This window comes from Drosophila willistoni (assembly GCF_018902025.1).
Source record: "Drosophila willistoni isolate 14030-0811.24 chromosome 2L unlocalized genomic scaffold, UCI_dwil_1.1 Seg196, whole genome shotgun sequence".
Classification (NCBI taxonomy): Eukaryota; Metazoa; Arthropoda; class Insecta; order Diptera; family Drosophilidae; genus Drosophila; species Drosophila willistoni.
In genome coordinates, this window is record NW_025814048.1 from 6,989,300 (window position 1) to 7,003,889 (window position 14,590).

General features: G+C 33.1%; 4 protein-coding genes across 25 annotated transcripts in view; 2 read left to right on the forward strand and 2 right to left on the reverse strand.

Moving 5' to 3' along the window:
• The window catches only part of LOC6640620 (protein MTSS 2), a 52,109-nt gene that overhangs the window by 14,380 nt on the left and 23,139 nt on the right, over positions 1-14,590 (forward strand). For all 22 annotated transcript variants that reach the window (XM_023174801.2, XM_023174809.2, XM_047010197.1 and 19 more), the window contains exon 2: positions 863-1,123. In XM_023174801.2, the coding sequence (XP_023030569.1) occupies positions 1,052-1,123 (72 nt within the window). In that variant the 5' untranslated portion in view covers positions 863-1,051. The remainder of the gene's footprint in view (positions 1-862; positions 1,124-14,590) is intronic.
• LOC6640362 (sodium channel protein Nach) lies at positions 5,920-7,841 on the reverse strand. The gene is made up of 6 exons (XM_002063111.2): positions 7,516-7,841; positions 7,168-7,458; positions 6,785-6,884; positions 6,530-6,721; positions 6,243-6,467; positions 5,920-6,174 (listed from the first exon to the last, which is right to left on the reverse strand). The coding sequence occupies exons 1-6, from the start codon at positions 7,839-7,841 to the stop codon at positions 5,920-5,922; spliced, it is 1,389 nt and encodes a 462-aa protein (XP_002063147.2).
• Positions 7,975-9,125, reverse strand: LOC6640361. The gene is made up of 3 exons (XM_002063110.4): positions 8,920-9,125; positions 8,322-8,504; positions 7,975-8,250 (listed from the first exon to the last, which is right to left on the reverse strand). Exons 1-3 carry the CDS (start codon positions 9,022-9,024, stop codon positions 8,077-8,079), a joined length of 462 nt encoding a protein of 153 aa, XP_002063146.3. The 5' UTR covers positions 9,025-9,125; the 3' UTR covers positions 7,975-8,076.
• LOC6640621 lies at positions 11,913-12,731 on the forward strand. The gene is made up of 3 exons (XM_002063109.3): positions 11,913-12,174; positions 12,251-12,427; positions 12,492-12,731. Exons 1-3 carry the CDS (start codon positions 11,929-11,931, stop codon positions 12,672-12,674), a joined length of 606 nt encoding a protein of 201 aa, XP_002063145.1. The 5' UTR covers positions 11,913-11,928; the 3' UTR covers positions 12,675-12,731.

The following is a 14,590-nucleotide window of genomic DNA, read 5'->3' on the forward strand; positions in this document are numbered from 1 at the left end:
ACGAACCCAAAAGATGTGGAAAACACTCTTATCTTTGGGGGGCAAAGAAAGAAAGAAAGAAAAATAGTGACGACTACATTAAAACTTGAGTAGGCTATAAGCAGAGAAGACTGGAGGTGCACTTTCGAAAGCCCAGAAACATTACATTAGAACATGGTCTTCTCTCTATATCAGAGTCACGTACCCACATAAAGTTTTTTTCTATGTTGTGTATGTGTAAAGAAGGAAGCCCTAAATGGAAATGGGTCAACTATTGCATTTTTCTTCCCCTAATGAAACTCGTTTGTATGCGACTGCGATTTGGTTTATGACTCTGCCATAGGATTATCAATCATAATGCCAAAATGAAATATGCAACTTCCTGTACAGAAAAAGAAAACATATCAATTAATAATTAACAATTGCATTAAAGCAATTAATAAATCACTTATGAAAACACACACACACTCACACACAAAATACTGATATCAAGCTTGTTCAATTTTATATTTGGGTCACTTTTCCGTTCAATGCTCTTTCTCACTCTATCTCTCTCTTTCTCTCACTCTGTCTGTGAATGAAAATGCTGAGTTATAAATATATATATATATATACCAAAAATCCATGTTGCGCCTACGCGTTTAAATTTTTTTATGCTTTGTTATGTGTGTTTTTGGAACCATAAAAAGTCCGAAAAAAAAAACATATTAATAAGCATAATTAAGCATAATTTTGTTGTTGTTTCAAAATATGCTTAGGGCAAACAAATTTCATACACAAAACAAAACGAGGAAAAGAAGAAATTGTTGTTGTTGGTAAATCGGAAATGCTGAAACTGAACTAAAATAAATCATTCTCTTTCTTTTTCTTTTTTTACTTACAGTTTCCCCTCCATGATGAAAACTAAGATGTCGATTAAACGCAAGAAATTTGAAAATCAAGTCTATTAATGAAAACATCAACAAAAAAAGAGATAGAGTCTATAACGAAAAAAAAGGAACGAGAAAATTTTTGTCTAGAACGAACGAATAAGAAATAATTGAAAACGGAATTTCATAGCAAACACACAAAAATGGATCTAAGTCTGGAACGAGATAGTTCTGCCTTGGGCAGTCTCTTTCAACAGATTATCAATGATATGAAGGTAAGTTGAGAAAGTTTTTCAAACCTAAAATTACATACTTTTGTGTGTGTGTGTGTGAGTGTGTGCGTGTGTGGGGGTTATATCTACCTACATTTACATATATTTTTTTTGGTGTGATATTGCAGCCACCTGCTGCTGCTTGTGTAAATGCCTCAAAATATTTCTAGACGACGCACACGACGACTCATTGTCTGGGTCTGAGTGTGTCAAGAACTTATGGTTTAAATTCTCTCTTTTTCTCTCATTTATAAATTAATGTAAACAGAAACCAAGACAACCGAACGACCGACGACCAAGAAACAATTAGAATTAAAAACCAAGGTCAGACTCATAAATAAATGCAAAGAAATGAGATTTTGTAGATCTCTCGTTGCTCTCTTCTTCTACCCTGTAAACAATCTAAAACAAAAGGTTTAATTTGGGTATCTATGTCAGAATCGGGCAAAAATCTATAAATAACAGCAGAGGGTAATGTTTACGATTCTGTAAGTGAATTTGCAATTTGATACAATAATTTTGGGCATTTTTAAATATTTTTGTAAATAAATTTTGAAAGTAAACTTTAAAAATAAACGAAATTAGAAATTTGTACTGAAACGCATTTGTTTGGGTATGAAACGATGCGAGAAGACTTGCATTTTTACAATTTATTTGACCAAGATAATATTTCTAATGCCATAATTTACTTTATGCAACATTTGTTAGTGTTATAAATCATGAAAAAATTTCTCTCGAATTTAGATAACTTACTGATTTCAAGGGAAAATTATTCTTATCATTTTTTATGAGACTGTATACTACACATTTAGTTATTGTACCTCGAAAAACATTCAAGTGACCAGAGATCGAGAAAAAATTAACGAAATTGCAATATTGGGGTGCACTTTTTTTTAAAGAGAATGAAAGTTTAAGTTTGTGTTCCAATATTTCAAGAAAAGCTAAGATAAAGAATCAGTAATTCAAATTTCACGATTCAATTCAATAATTCAATTACTTGTTGGAGTTTGAATTATAGTTTTTCCAACTAGTATGTCACCAACTTCATTCCACATCTTTAACTTTTGTTTCACTTATGAATTACTCGTAAAAAAGGCTTTATTTTAAAAAATAAAGTTGGCAACAAAAAAAATCTCTAAAGAATCACAGCAAGTTTCTTAAAACAAGTTTAAAATATCCTTTTTTTTCAAATTTATTTCAAGGGTACCTTTTAGTCGATGCTGTTATCCAGCTTAACTTTTAATTCATCTTTGATTCCTTTAAGCAAACAAATTGAGTATTGAGTTGTATTTCATTTGCTAAAAACCTAACTTTGTCTGTTGTGTTAATTGCTTTTTCAAGAACAACAACAACACAAAACATAAAAAGGAATTTTAAAAATTTTGCTATACGCGCAATTTTATCTAAAGCCTCTCTAAACAACATTTTCAATTCAATAAAAAGCTTTAGTTTTTTTTGTTTCGCTCTTCCACTTTTATCATTAATTGATTTTGTTTCGTATCAATAATTTATGGGGCATATGACGCCATACGGTATAAGTTTATGTATTATACATACAGCAGCAAAAACAAAAACCAAGAAAAAAGTAATAGCAGAAAAAATAGCAACTGAAATTACTGTATATTGAGAGTAAAATAAAGGCAATTTTAATTAACGCTCCTAAATAAGCAATTATTTAATGTTTATTGATGTTGTTGTTAGTCTTCGACTCAAACGAAAAGTTGTTTTTTCTTTCGTTTTTCCCTTGGGATGAATGGAAAGAGGATTGCTGCCGGGCTAATCCCGGGATGAGAATCTACTTAATATAGCTGCCAATGTGAATTAGTAGTTTGATTGCTATGAATTTATAGCAGGTAATAAATAACACATGAGTCCTCCCAATACCTATCCAAAGTCACTCATTCAATTCTATTTTCGTCACTAAAGCAAAACAGAGTCAGTGTCATTCATATGAAGGGAAAAAGGAGCACCTAAAAATAAATGAAAGTTGAGCTGAAAATGGAAATTAAAACATTTTAAAAATTCATCATATTTTACAAAAAGTTGAAGCTTTTTCAAGGTTTAAAGAAGAACAACAAAAAAGAAAACATTGAAGGTTCCACATGAAATTTATATACTACTCAATAGTAAATTACATTTTGAATATGTACTTTTCGATTTTAGTGAACACGACAAGGAATGAGAAATATATACAAGAGAATTCTAATTAACCAAATCGGATACGCTCCATAAAAAATTATATATTTTGAAAAATAAATCATAAATGAAGGTTTTAGTAGCAATTTTTCTTCTCTCCGTAGTAAATCAATTATAAGTAAGTTGTTTACTTTACTGGAACTAAATCTGGAAGACACAACCTTTACTTTTTCTTTAAATTGTCATACATAATTACTATATAAAGACAATATCAATTCTTTTTAAGAGGAATTTTTCGTCCTTTTTGAGTATAAATTTAAAATTAAAGAGTTATCCCAAATAGATTTTCAGATAAGTTAATGACATTTGAGTGCAAAGATGTAGAAAATGAAAGCACTCATTTTAAATGTCATATTTGGGCCCCCTTTTTTTTGTTGCTTCACTGCTTTTTGAAGGGCACATACAGCATCGCTGAAATTTTATATATTTAGGTATATATTTTTCCGGTGTTTTTACTTTTGCCCCAGCTTCATTTGCTATTCTAAGAGCAGTCAGACAGCGCACGAGTATTTGACGTTTTTTTTTAGAAATTAAATTTTCAGCACGTTGTAAGTACTCTGGCTCACTGTGATTTCCATACAGTTTGTCAGTTGTTGGTTTTTTGCTATATCTAATCTGCTTCCGAGTCGACTCGCCTCGACTCGGTCGACAGGTGTTGAATTTTTCCAAATAAACTAACAACTTTTTCGAGTGCGAGAAGACGCAGAGGGGAAGAAAAGATATTGTTGTTGTTGTTGTTGATGATGATGATGAAAAGTGCCGCCGCATGCTGCTTCTATGCCTTCTGCTGCCTGCTGTTGTTGCTATTTTTGGTAGGTAAAAAGGAGGAAAAAAAAAACAACAACAACAACCGTCTATCACTATGCACCTTGGCATCACATAGACAGCTGGCCCGAGCATACGCCAAGACTCTGTCAGTTGCGGGCGACTGACTGCATTTTGTATTTATGAAATTTGGAAATGTGTGTGTGCACGCAATTGTGTGTGCTTGAGAGTTAGTGTGGCCTGAGTGTGAATTAGAGCAGAAATCTCCAGGGGCTTAAGCCAAAGCAAGAGCATGTGCAACAGCATCGTCATTATCATCATTCTCTTCATCATCATCACTATCTATAGAAGTAACATTTGCGGTTAGCTCTGTTCTCATTCGAATGGCAAATTCATGAAATGTCACAAAGAAGAAAAAAAAAACTTTAAGTAAAGATTATAGAAAAACACATATTAGAATTTCCAATTGCCAAAATTTTAATTGCTTAAATTTGTCTGGGGTTTGTCTGTACTTTTCGTTCTTGGCACTAGACCAGAACAAATTTATGTATATGCTTGGTTTAAATTGAATTGAATAGAATAGCATTCTATATAGCATAAAGTTCCAGTCTCCATTGCTGTCTTCTAACTAACGGCAATTGCAATTAAATGCGGCTAATTTCAATTGGTTTTCAAGCAAGTCCAAAGTTTGCTTTGCAATTGCGAAAATAAAATGTTAGTATAAATTAAGCAAGTGGCAATCTTTACGAAAACAAAAAAAAAATACAAGAAAAAAAACATTAAAAAAAAGGTTGTTAACTTTTTCGTCTCGCTCCGTTGACCTGGCGCTTGTCTACCTTATGTGGCTGGCTGGGTGAAGGCAAAGTGTAAAAAAATACAATATATTGTTTAGTTAGATTGTTAACTTGATTATATTGCTCTACACCTACCCCTCTCCCGCTCTCTCTGTCACTCTCTTTCTCTATATGTAACACTAAACTTCAAGAGACAAGTGCGTAAATTTGAAAAAAATTGTCATTGCATTTATAATTTTCCGCAAAATTTAAAACAAAATAAAGAAGGAAAAAAGTGAAAATGCTTGAAAAACGCTTTCTATCTATCTTTTCCTCTGTCACTTTTCCGTCAACTGGAAAAAAGTCGGAGGAATGGTGGTTGAACGGCATCAGGGGGGCACTAAATACTTTGTGTGGCTTCCTCTTCATATTTTTTAGGTCTTTTACAACAATTGTTATGATTGTTGTGGTTTTATTTCCATTTATCGAGCTGTTCAACAACCTTTTTTTTACGATGGTTTTAAGCCAAACACACATCACATTTGTTAGTTTTCATAACTAAAAATATTATTTGTGCGCTCTGGTTTAGTAGATTTACAACATATTTAAGAGAGAAAGTCTAAGTTTATTTACGCAAATTCGAGTGGCAAGTACAAGCGTATGTGTGTAAAAGTGTTTCATAATGCCAAACAGGCCTTAAAAGCCATAAAATGTGTCACAATGCTCCCAAATGTACACTATAAAATTTAAGTTTCGTGTTTTTTGAATATTTTTCATATGCCTATATAAGCATTAATGTCAAAATAAATAAATTTAATCTATTATCGTTATAATATTGTCTTAAAGATTTAAAAAAATTAAAATAAAGCTAAAATTTTCCTAAAAGTATGCAATAAATAGCTAAAAATACTTAATTTTATGTGTTTGAAATCTTAGAATTATGCAAATAGTGAACCAAGAGGACGGCAACCTCAAAAAGCCGTTAGTATATACTTAATTATATAGTATATGCTGACATTAAGATCCGTGTTGTATATTTAAATATACCTTTTAGCTAAACACATTCTAAATTTGCTTTCGTTGATGCCTCTTAAATTTTTGCTTAGATTTGCATTTGACATAGATGAAATACAAAAATAAATAGATTAAACCATAGATGGTCATAAAACTGGCGCCTAAAAATAAACCGATTGCCCCACCAAATGACATGATCAATTGATCAGCACTAAACACCACACGACGTTTCATGCCCATTTTGGGTAACTCCAGCTTAAGTATGACAGTACGCTCAAATTGCTCACCCACATATTTCTGACCACCCTGAAAAAAGAAAGAAAACAAAGAATAATACATCTGAAGAGAGATAAAAAGTCTTTAGAGAATCTCACTCCGCTCTGTTCGAATTCCTCGACAATATTGTAAGTGGTCTGCCGGCATAATGGAAAACATTGGCAAGGTTTTTCCAGCCATTTCTTTTCATGCAAGCACAGCATGCCAGTGACATTGCAAACAGGTGCCTCCTGTGGTAGGGTATAGAAAAAGGGACGACAATGGCACAGTTTTAGGGCCCAATTTATACGGCACTCTAAACGACAGAGACTTGGATGATAGGGCTGCATCATAGAGGTTCCAAATTAAATTCAATTCTTTTAAAAGAAAAACTTTTTTAACTCACATTAAAATACTGAAGGTTATTTTCGTCGTGATAGCGACACTTGCGATAGGCTACCGGCAAGTTGCGTACTTCATTTTCAGCCGATATCGATGTGAGTAATAATTTCAATATATATGAACTAACATCGCCAGCATTAAAGGTCACCGTCTGACGATCATTGGGCAAGGCCACTTCATTTACATCGTGTATGTACTGCAGATCGAAAGAAAGTGTTTTAAAAGACATTATTTATATATATGTAACATAAATTCTTACCAGATATAATTCGGTTTGTATACTATTGAATGGTATATGCTTCAATTGACATTCATTAAAGAAGCCGCAATGACGCATGGGTGTTACATTCAAAGTTTGCCTTAGTGTGGGGAAATAATTCATTTAAAAATAAGTAGTCATATTTAATTTATTAAATTAATATTTGTTTTAAAGAATATTCAACTATTTTCGGACCAACAAATGAGTCTTCGGAATTCGATAAAATCTTCGTCAGACGACGGCAGCCTGGACTCAAAATGGATTACAAAACAAAAGAAAAGGTTTTATATTTTACAAAATGTTTAAGGTCATATCTTAAAGATTGTCTTTAACTTTGGTTTTCCGTCGTTGACCGCAAATTTTTATTAGGAGATACTACTTACACTTTGCCAAATGGATTGCTATAACGGTTCAATTGTCCTGTTGTTTGACATAGACCCATTTCGGTAATTATTGGCGCTGTAATTGTTGGTGCTATCTCGTTGAGTGGCAAAACATTATGCTGAAGTTTTAATAAGATATTCACATAGCTTAGATTGTTCAAGGATTCATCATTTTTATAGTCTTTCAAAGTCTCGAGATTTGTGTATCGCAAACGATTGAGAGTATAAAGAAATTGACGATAATAAGCCACCTTTAAAGACTCCGAATCGTTGACATCCAGTGACCAAGTGCTAAATAGAAAATATTAAATAAATTTAACACATTAAATTAAATTATATTGCACTTACTCTTTGATAACCTCACTGACTTGATCTTCACTTTCATAGTGTGTACAGAAAGTAACACCAATAAAGGTGAAGTTTTTCAGGGCATAGAGATATTCGTATTCATAGACAATTGGATTATCACGATAGCGTTCCCATTGCGAATAGCAGCTGCTAATGGCATAATAGGCAGCTGCTATAATCATGGCCAACCAGAAGATGCGTTCAATCCAATGGAAATCCTTGCGAGCCAAATACGGCATGCCATGTACGGCCGATTCCTTTGCAAATTCTGACCACCAATCGACCGTAGTGTTCTCCTCATTTGACTTTTTGCTCTGATGTTCCATGACGAACTGAATATAAATATTGCATGACCCAATCTAACAACTTCCGCCCGACCTTTAATGCCCTGATGCGCCATGTTTTTTAGGAAAAAAAAAACAACAATCTGCAGCCAACAAATAATTTAAACTTTTAATGGTTTTTTCTAGTTTTCTACCCAACACCAAAACATGCATATTTTTATTTTATTATCATGATTATGCATTACGACATACTTATAGATACTCGTGAATATACATTTTAGAGTTGACGAACTTCGCCAACAACTTGAGTGCAAAAGGAATATGGTCGTTTTTGCAGGTTTTTATCAAAGGCCTCAAATAGTATTATCACCTTTTTGGTACCCGTAAGATTGGGCACAAAGCCCAAATTTCCTTTCAAAAGTATTTCAAATGTTTCATATTGAATGAGAAGCTTGAGATAAATAGTTTAATGAAAAAATTAATCAATTTCATTGCAAACAAATTGAAGGTTTCGCAACTTACACCGTGAACGCTAATGCATTTGTCTTCAACTTCATCCTTATTTGTTATATGTTTAGTAAAATATTGATACCAATATTTGTTTTTACTGAATACCTCGGGGCATATGTTTTTGCTGTCAGCCTTAAATATAGAGGGCTTCCAAGATTGAGTGTATTCATCGAAATCCATCAATTGAAAGAGAAACTGAAATTAATTGGAATAGATTTTTATAAGGGAAATTAAAATAAAGGACAACTTTTCGTTAAAGATTATACAGATTTTAAAATAATGTTGATTTTGATAAATCAAAAGGTAATTTTGGATAGAAGGCAGAAACATCCAACTTATTAGCATCGCTCTGTTACAAGTTTTAGTTATTTAGTCTAGATTGAACAAAGTTTAAAATAGCAGGATTTCTAGCCCTAAGGATATATATAAAGAACTTTAGAAATTGCATAGAGCTAAAAAAAATAGTTTATAAACAGTTCTTAAAACAAAAACCACTTTGGAAGCTGCAGGACATTTCCAAAGTTCTTAACAGTTTGAATAAAGAATTCCTCTCGTCTATTATGCATATTTAAAGAGGCCTCGTCCTGTAACATAATATGTAGTCGATTACCGATATTGTATCACCGGGCTCAACACCTTTCCACTGCATCGTCATGTTGCCAGAGAAACGCACAGAATGATCATCTTCTAACGGTTGAACAGTCATTTGTGTCATATCGATAGCTTCCTCCAAGGCCAGGACATTCTCAGATACATTCTCACAGCGTTGCAATAATTTGGTAGGATCAGGATCGAATTCATAAGTGAATGCATTTGCCTTATAGATTAAAGTCAGCGAAAGCCAAAAAAATAACTTGAGTTTTAAACACATTTCTTCTTTTTTTAATTTACACTTTTACTACAACGAAGAGATGGTGAAAACTACACTGGGGCAAGCGAAATATTTATTTATATAAAGTAATTGATAACATCAAGATTGTTATCATCGAAACGGCAATTGAAAAATTTAAAGATACCATCGACATAGAAAGAAAAATCATAAAATTAAATCAATGTCATCTGTCGATGCGGCTGCTCTGATATTGCATTTAAATGCATTTCATTATTATTATAATTAGTTTAACACCGAATTTATTAAATTACAAACAAAAAACCAGTTAATAATTAGGCCATATATGGTAAAACACATGGGGACAAGGTTAACAAGCTGGAAAATTTGAACATTTAATAAAAGATTCACTGTCTCTTTTTCTGCGTGATTTATATTATTCCTTTAATTGCTGTCTCTAAAGTCATTTTGTTTTGTTTTTCTTTTTGGGCGGGTGGCTAAGACCAAATAGACACGAAACCTAATGAGTTTTTATTTATAGCTGACAGCAAAATGCTGACGTAATTAACTTTTTTTTTGCCATTTTTCTATGAGACAATATCTTGTTTTTTTTTCCCCTCTCGCATTGTTGAAAACAGAAATCGCAATTCAAGGTTATATGTTCATATCTTCTCTCAACTGGAAATGTAGTGACAGTTTGACCTAAGCATGCACTGATGTGCTTTATATAAATAGTAAAACAAAGTGCAGGATGTCAAACAGTCGATGAATCCTGTGCCTACAAAGTAGACCAAGGTCTCAATTGTTGCACAGCAAGAGAGCACACAGTTGGAAAAGGAAATTTGCATGACGTTCCGGAATTGGAATTGATGCCAAGAACATGTCATGAAATCGATATTATATACTCTTGTACGATATCATTGCGACATGACAAGGAATTAAGCATTAACTAGGCATAGAAAAGTCAATGAAAATTGCAATACACAGAGAGATTTTTAATTAAATTTTAGACCAGTATGAGGAAATATCAAACATTTTTGTTAATAAGTATGTAGTCTCTGTTTTTGTTTGCTTTTTTTATGATTTAATAATAACAAATTATATATAAATCTTATTCCTATACACAGAGAGATTTTTAATTAAATTTTAGACCAGTATGAGGAAATATCAAACATTTTTGTTAATAAGTATGTAGTCTCTGTTTTTGTTTGCTTTTTTTATGATTTAATAATAACAAATTATATATAAATCTTATTCCTGATCAAAAGTCTTAGAGCTCTGAGTTTGTAGTTCTTTTATTGTAAAATTTGAACACTAATAGATGTTGAGGTAGATACAAAATTTAATAGTACCTATTTATTGCTTATTTTGGTCTACTATAGTCAACTTCACTTGTGAATTGACAAGTTTTATAGTTATAAACTGCACAAAAACACAAGCAAAAGTAAAGAAGAACGAAAAACAATGTATAGGTATATCATTAATCCCCAATATTTATACTCAGATATTTCGACTTTCAGAAATGAAAGAACAGCTGGACTTGGTTTAAAATAAACGAACTTCTACGACATATAGTATATTTAGGTTTTGCCGTTACAGTTGAGCAGTTCAGCCAAAAAAATCTTATAATATATAATTAAGATATGCATCTGTTTTTAAAACTTGAAAACTTTTTAGTAATTACATATAACGGAAAACAGTTTTCTGTTAATATATATATACTTTGATTGAAGCCTCTTTAAGCCATTTCCAGTGGATATTCAAAAGTTATTGTGCAAACAAAAGGTTAAGCGAGGTATAGTAAAGAATTTTTATATAGTGCTTTTTTCCCCTTATATTTTCTAAAAATACGTGAACCCATTTCTTGACATTATACCCCCCTGAAGAGAGATATCTTTTGTTAATTTCAACACCTTTTGAATAATAACAAAAACGTCTAGGAATTTTTCACCTTTTTTGTTTTTTAGATCAAAAGGCAAACAAACAAAACTCCCATTTTCCGCACCTCCCACATACTGACTGACAGACAGATAGACAGATAGGTGAACTGTGAAATTTGAGGCATGCGAAATGGCATTTTCCTTTTGTGGCGGCGCCACAAAACAATGCCAAACCAACAAGTTGTTGTAGGAGGAGATTTTTGTCGTCGTCGTTGTCGTCGTCGCTTCATATTAATTACTTTGCATTATTGTTTAAACAATACTGCGACATGGTGAATAGATAAAATGCGACTACTTGTCGTTTAACTTGGAGCCCTTTTCAATTTGGACATGGGATGAAAATTATATCAAGTTCTGTCTGGCTACTCCATCATTAGCATCATCATCATCGTCGTCATCATCATCGACATGGCAATTAAAGTGTAATTAATTTTAATTAATATGTATAACAGTACATGTCAAAACAAATGCTGAGATACACAAGTCCAGATAATAAACAAATGAGAGTACTTTCTTACAAATGTAAAAAAGGGAGTGCCGTCCTCCCATCTCCCATCTCAGACCCATTATGCAAAATGAGTAGAAAAGATGGGCAAGATTTCAGCTGCATTGCTAATTGAATTGAATCCAATGTCAGATGAAAGTTACAAGTCGAAAAAAAGGGGACAAAGTTGCAGTTTGCATGTTGTTGGCTAATGGAATGGAATGTCATGATGATATCATTTCTGTTGGATTATGTTAATCCCATCAATTAGCTAGAATTTAATTACTCTACACGATTCTGTGACTCGTATATATATGGGTCGACATTAATCTGAAAATCTCAACAGAAAGAAAAATTTCAGTGAAAATGTTAAAAATATTGTGGTTTACTTTGCTTTCCTATCAATTAACAATTGTCCTGGCTACGGACTATGAACTTTTATTGGAGGATCCGGATATATTTTCACCCTGCACAGAAGGTGTTCCCGGTTCTGTTGGCATAGGTGAAATATTTGATTTATCTCAAATCGAATACAATCAAGATTCGGATGTAATACACGTTTCGGGCAATGCCACAACAACTTGGGACATTCAACCCACCGATCGCATTGCGGTATATAAGACTTAACTCTTGGATTAACTCTTAAAAAAAATATTGACTTGGCATCTTTTTTTTTCGATCATGTTAGGGAAGCTTTGCCATATTCCACAATGAGAGAGGAAATTGGGAGCCGACAGTTTTCAGCATGTCCACACAGGATTTCTGTAGTTCTATGTATAATGCCGATTCCTATTGGTATAAGAGTTGGACAAAGCACATTCTAAATAAAAATGATGTTCAATCAAAGTGCCTGAATACACCAGGTGTAAGTTAATAATTTGGATTCATCCATATTTTATGATATATTGCTCTTGTTGATTGTTTTGTAGACCTTACTGGTTCATGAGCCTTTTGATGTCCAACTAATTATATATAATGTACGTGGCTCTGCCCAAGGACGTTATAAGGTGGTTGTCACTTTGGAGGCGTTCGATGAGAAGAATATGCGACGTGAAACAAGCCTTTGCTTTGAAATTCGTGGTGAAGTGGAAAAGTTAAAAAAGAAAAAATGAATCGTATTAATCTTGATTGAAAATCCCTAAGGGCAAATATATATGTATATTTTTGTTTCGCATATTTTAATTTGAATATAAATTTTTTATCTAAATAAAGTATTTGCAAAATGAAATTCATGGTGATAAATATTTTGACATTTATGGAATAGATCTTTTTTCAGAGAGTACTATATAGATTCAAAGTGTTATTACTGAACAGCTATTGAAAAACATTCAAAGAGAGTTTTGTTTTGTGGGACATCGAAAGAGTCTTGACAAACTTAGCCTGATTTTCTAGTTTAGTTAGTAACTTCCATCACCTTTATTACCAAACAAAAGTAAATTCTCTGTTGCTTGTTTGTGCATTATTTGCATAGTCAATTTGTTTTTGTTTTGTGGTTTTCCGGACACGCGCTAACTTTCTGCATACAACATTTTGTGGTTCTGCTAGAGTGTGTGTGTGTTGTGTTGTGTTGTTTTATTTGGTCTGCTGCATGTTGCAAGCAAATTTCTTCTTATGTTACCAACAATGGGTGCATATACAAGTAATAATACCTGGACAAACTTTAAACCAGAAGAGCTTCACTTTGCTTGCTACTCGTGTTCGGTGAATAGACCCAATTGGAAATGCGGTCAGACAATTCTCTTGTAAATAATTTTTACAATGTCTACAAGTTATTAAATTACTTTCAATGGTTGTTGTTGTTCGTTCGTTCGATCGTTGTTGCTCAATTTAGTTGTGGATATACAATATATATATATTATTTTTCGCCAACTCATTGTCTTTTCTGTTTAAACTTTCATTTATGGCTCATCTCATCATTTTGTCTGAGGGATCAAAACACTTTCAATTCAAAAACAAAACAAAAAAATATTCCTGTGATTGGATAATTGTGCAAAAATGGGGGGAAAAAAGGTTGAAAAACAAAAAAAAAAAAAAACTTTCTAAACCACAATGAAATAAAACGTAAAAGGTGCAAATTAGCTGCGCACGATTTGGCAAATAAAAATTATAGCCGCAGGCTATCTAGAGAGTTACTTGTAGTATAAAGAAAATCAATCAGTCAAAACTCCTTTATGCCCGTTAGTCATACGTTTTGAAGTTGCTCTTGCTGCTGCTGCTGCTGCTGCCTGTTTTGCATAAACTTTGTAACCCAAAAAGTGCAATGTAGGACGTGATGTTGTTGCTGCTGCTGCTGCTGCGAACCCGTTTGGCCAGCCATCCACCTAGCCTTAGCTGGCTCCCAACTCCGCCCCTTTCTAGCTGAGATGCACAAACGAAAAAACGATGAAAAAAAATTATCAAACAGCAACAACATTGTGTGGCATGAATGGCTGTGAACCAGCTGTGAGCTTTGTGCGACGACTACGACGACGACGACGTTGAACGTTTTAAACTCGTGTAGGATGTTTGTAGGCTATTGGAAAGATCAAGAGTTTATAATGCCAGACCGTTGTCTATCTCCCTCTACCTCATCTCTCCTCTATGTCTCAAGTGTGTGTATGTGTGTGTGTGAACTTTTCCAGTTTTATTTTTTTTTTTGGTTTTCACAGTCGTGTTGTTGTGATGGCATAAATTGTGGGTTTTTAGGTGTCTCGCTGCTGTGTGTGTTGGCAGATAAATGCATAGATATATATATAAACATACTTCTACTTCTACTGTACATTGCACTCTCTTGAAAACTGGAAAGTGTTTAAAAAATTTCACACACTGAGCAAAATACATACATAACTATTCCCTTTTGCTCTCTGCTGACTATGTCGCGTATGTGACATTGTCATTATTCTTATCTTTCCAAATATGTGCTATTCATTTTTATGACAGTTTTCTAACCGAATTATATACATTTATTTAATATAGGTTGGTTAGGTAGATAGGTCTGCGGTCATACGCTGCTGGTAATTAAGTTTATCATGAAATCGAATGACAGAAT

What these genes read in the sequence shown, in the direction of transcription:
- LOC6640361 (XM_002063110.4), bottom strand. Translation starts at nt 9,024, where the DNA reads ATGACACAAATGACTGTTCAACCGTTAGAAGATGATCATTCTGTGCGT. An exon ending in AGCCCGGTGATACAATATCG is followed by an intron (nt 8,505 to 8,919) that starts GTAATCGACTAC and finishes AATTAATTTCAG; the next exon opens with TTTCTCTTTCAATTGATGGA. An exon ending in AATGCATTAGCGTTCACGGT is followed by an intron (nt 8,251 to 8,321) that starts GTAAGTTGCGAA and finishes ATTTATCTCAAG; the next exon opens with CTTCTCATTCAATATGAAAC.
- LOC6640621 (XM_002063109.3), top strand. Translation starts at nt 11,929, where the DNA reads ATGTTAAAAATATTGTGGTTTACTTTGCTTTCCTATCAATTAACAATT. An exon ending in AACCCACCGATCGCATTGCG is followed by an intron (nt 12,175 to 12,250) that starts GTATATAAGACT and finishes CGATCATGTTAG; the next exon opens with GGAAGCTTTGCCATATTCCA. An exon ending in AGTGCCTGAATACACCAGGT is followed by an intron (nt 12,428 to 12,491) that starts GTAAGTTAATAA and finishes ATTGTTTTGTAG; the next exon opens with ACCTTACTGGTTCATGAGCC.
- LOC6640362 (XM_002063111.2), bottom strand. Translation starts at nt 7,841, where the DNA reads ATGGAACATCAGAGCAAAAAGTCAAATGAGGAGAACACTACGGTCGAT. An exon ending in TACAAACCGAATTATATCTG is followed by an intron (nt 6,722 to 6,784) that starts GTAAGAATTTAT and finishes TTCGATCTGCAG; the next exon opens with TACATACACGATGTAAATGA. An exon ending in ATAACCTTCAGTATTTTAAT is followed by an intron (nt 6,468 to 6,529) that starts GTGAGTTAAAAA and finishes TCTATGATGCAG; the next exon opens with CCCTATCATCCAAGTCTCTG.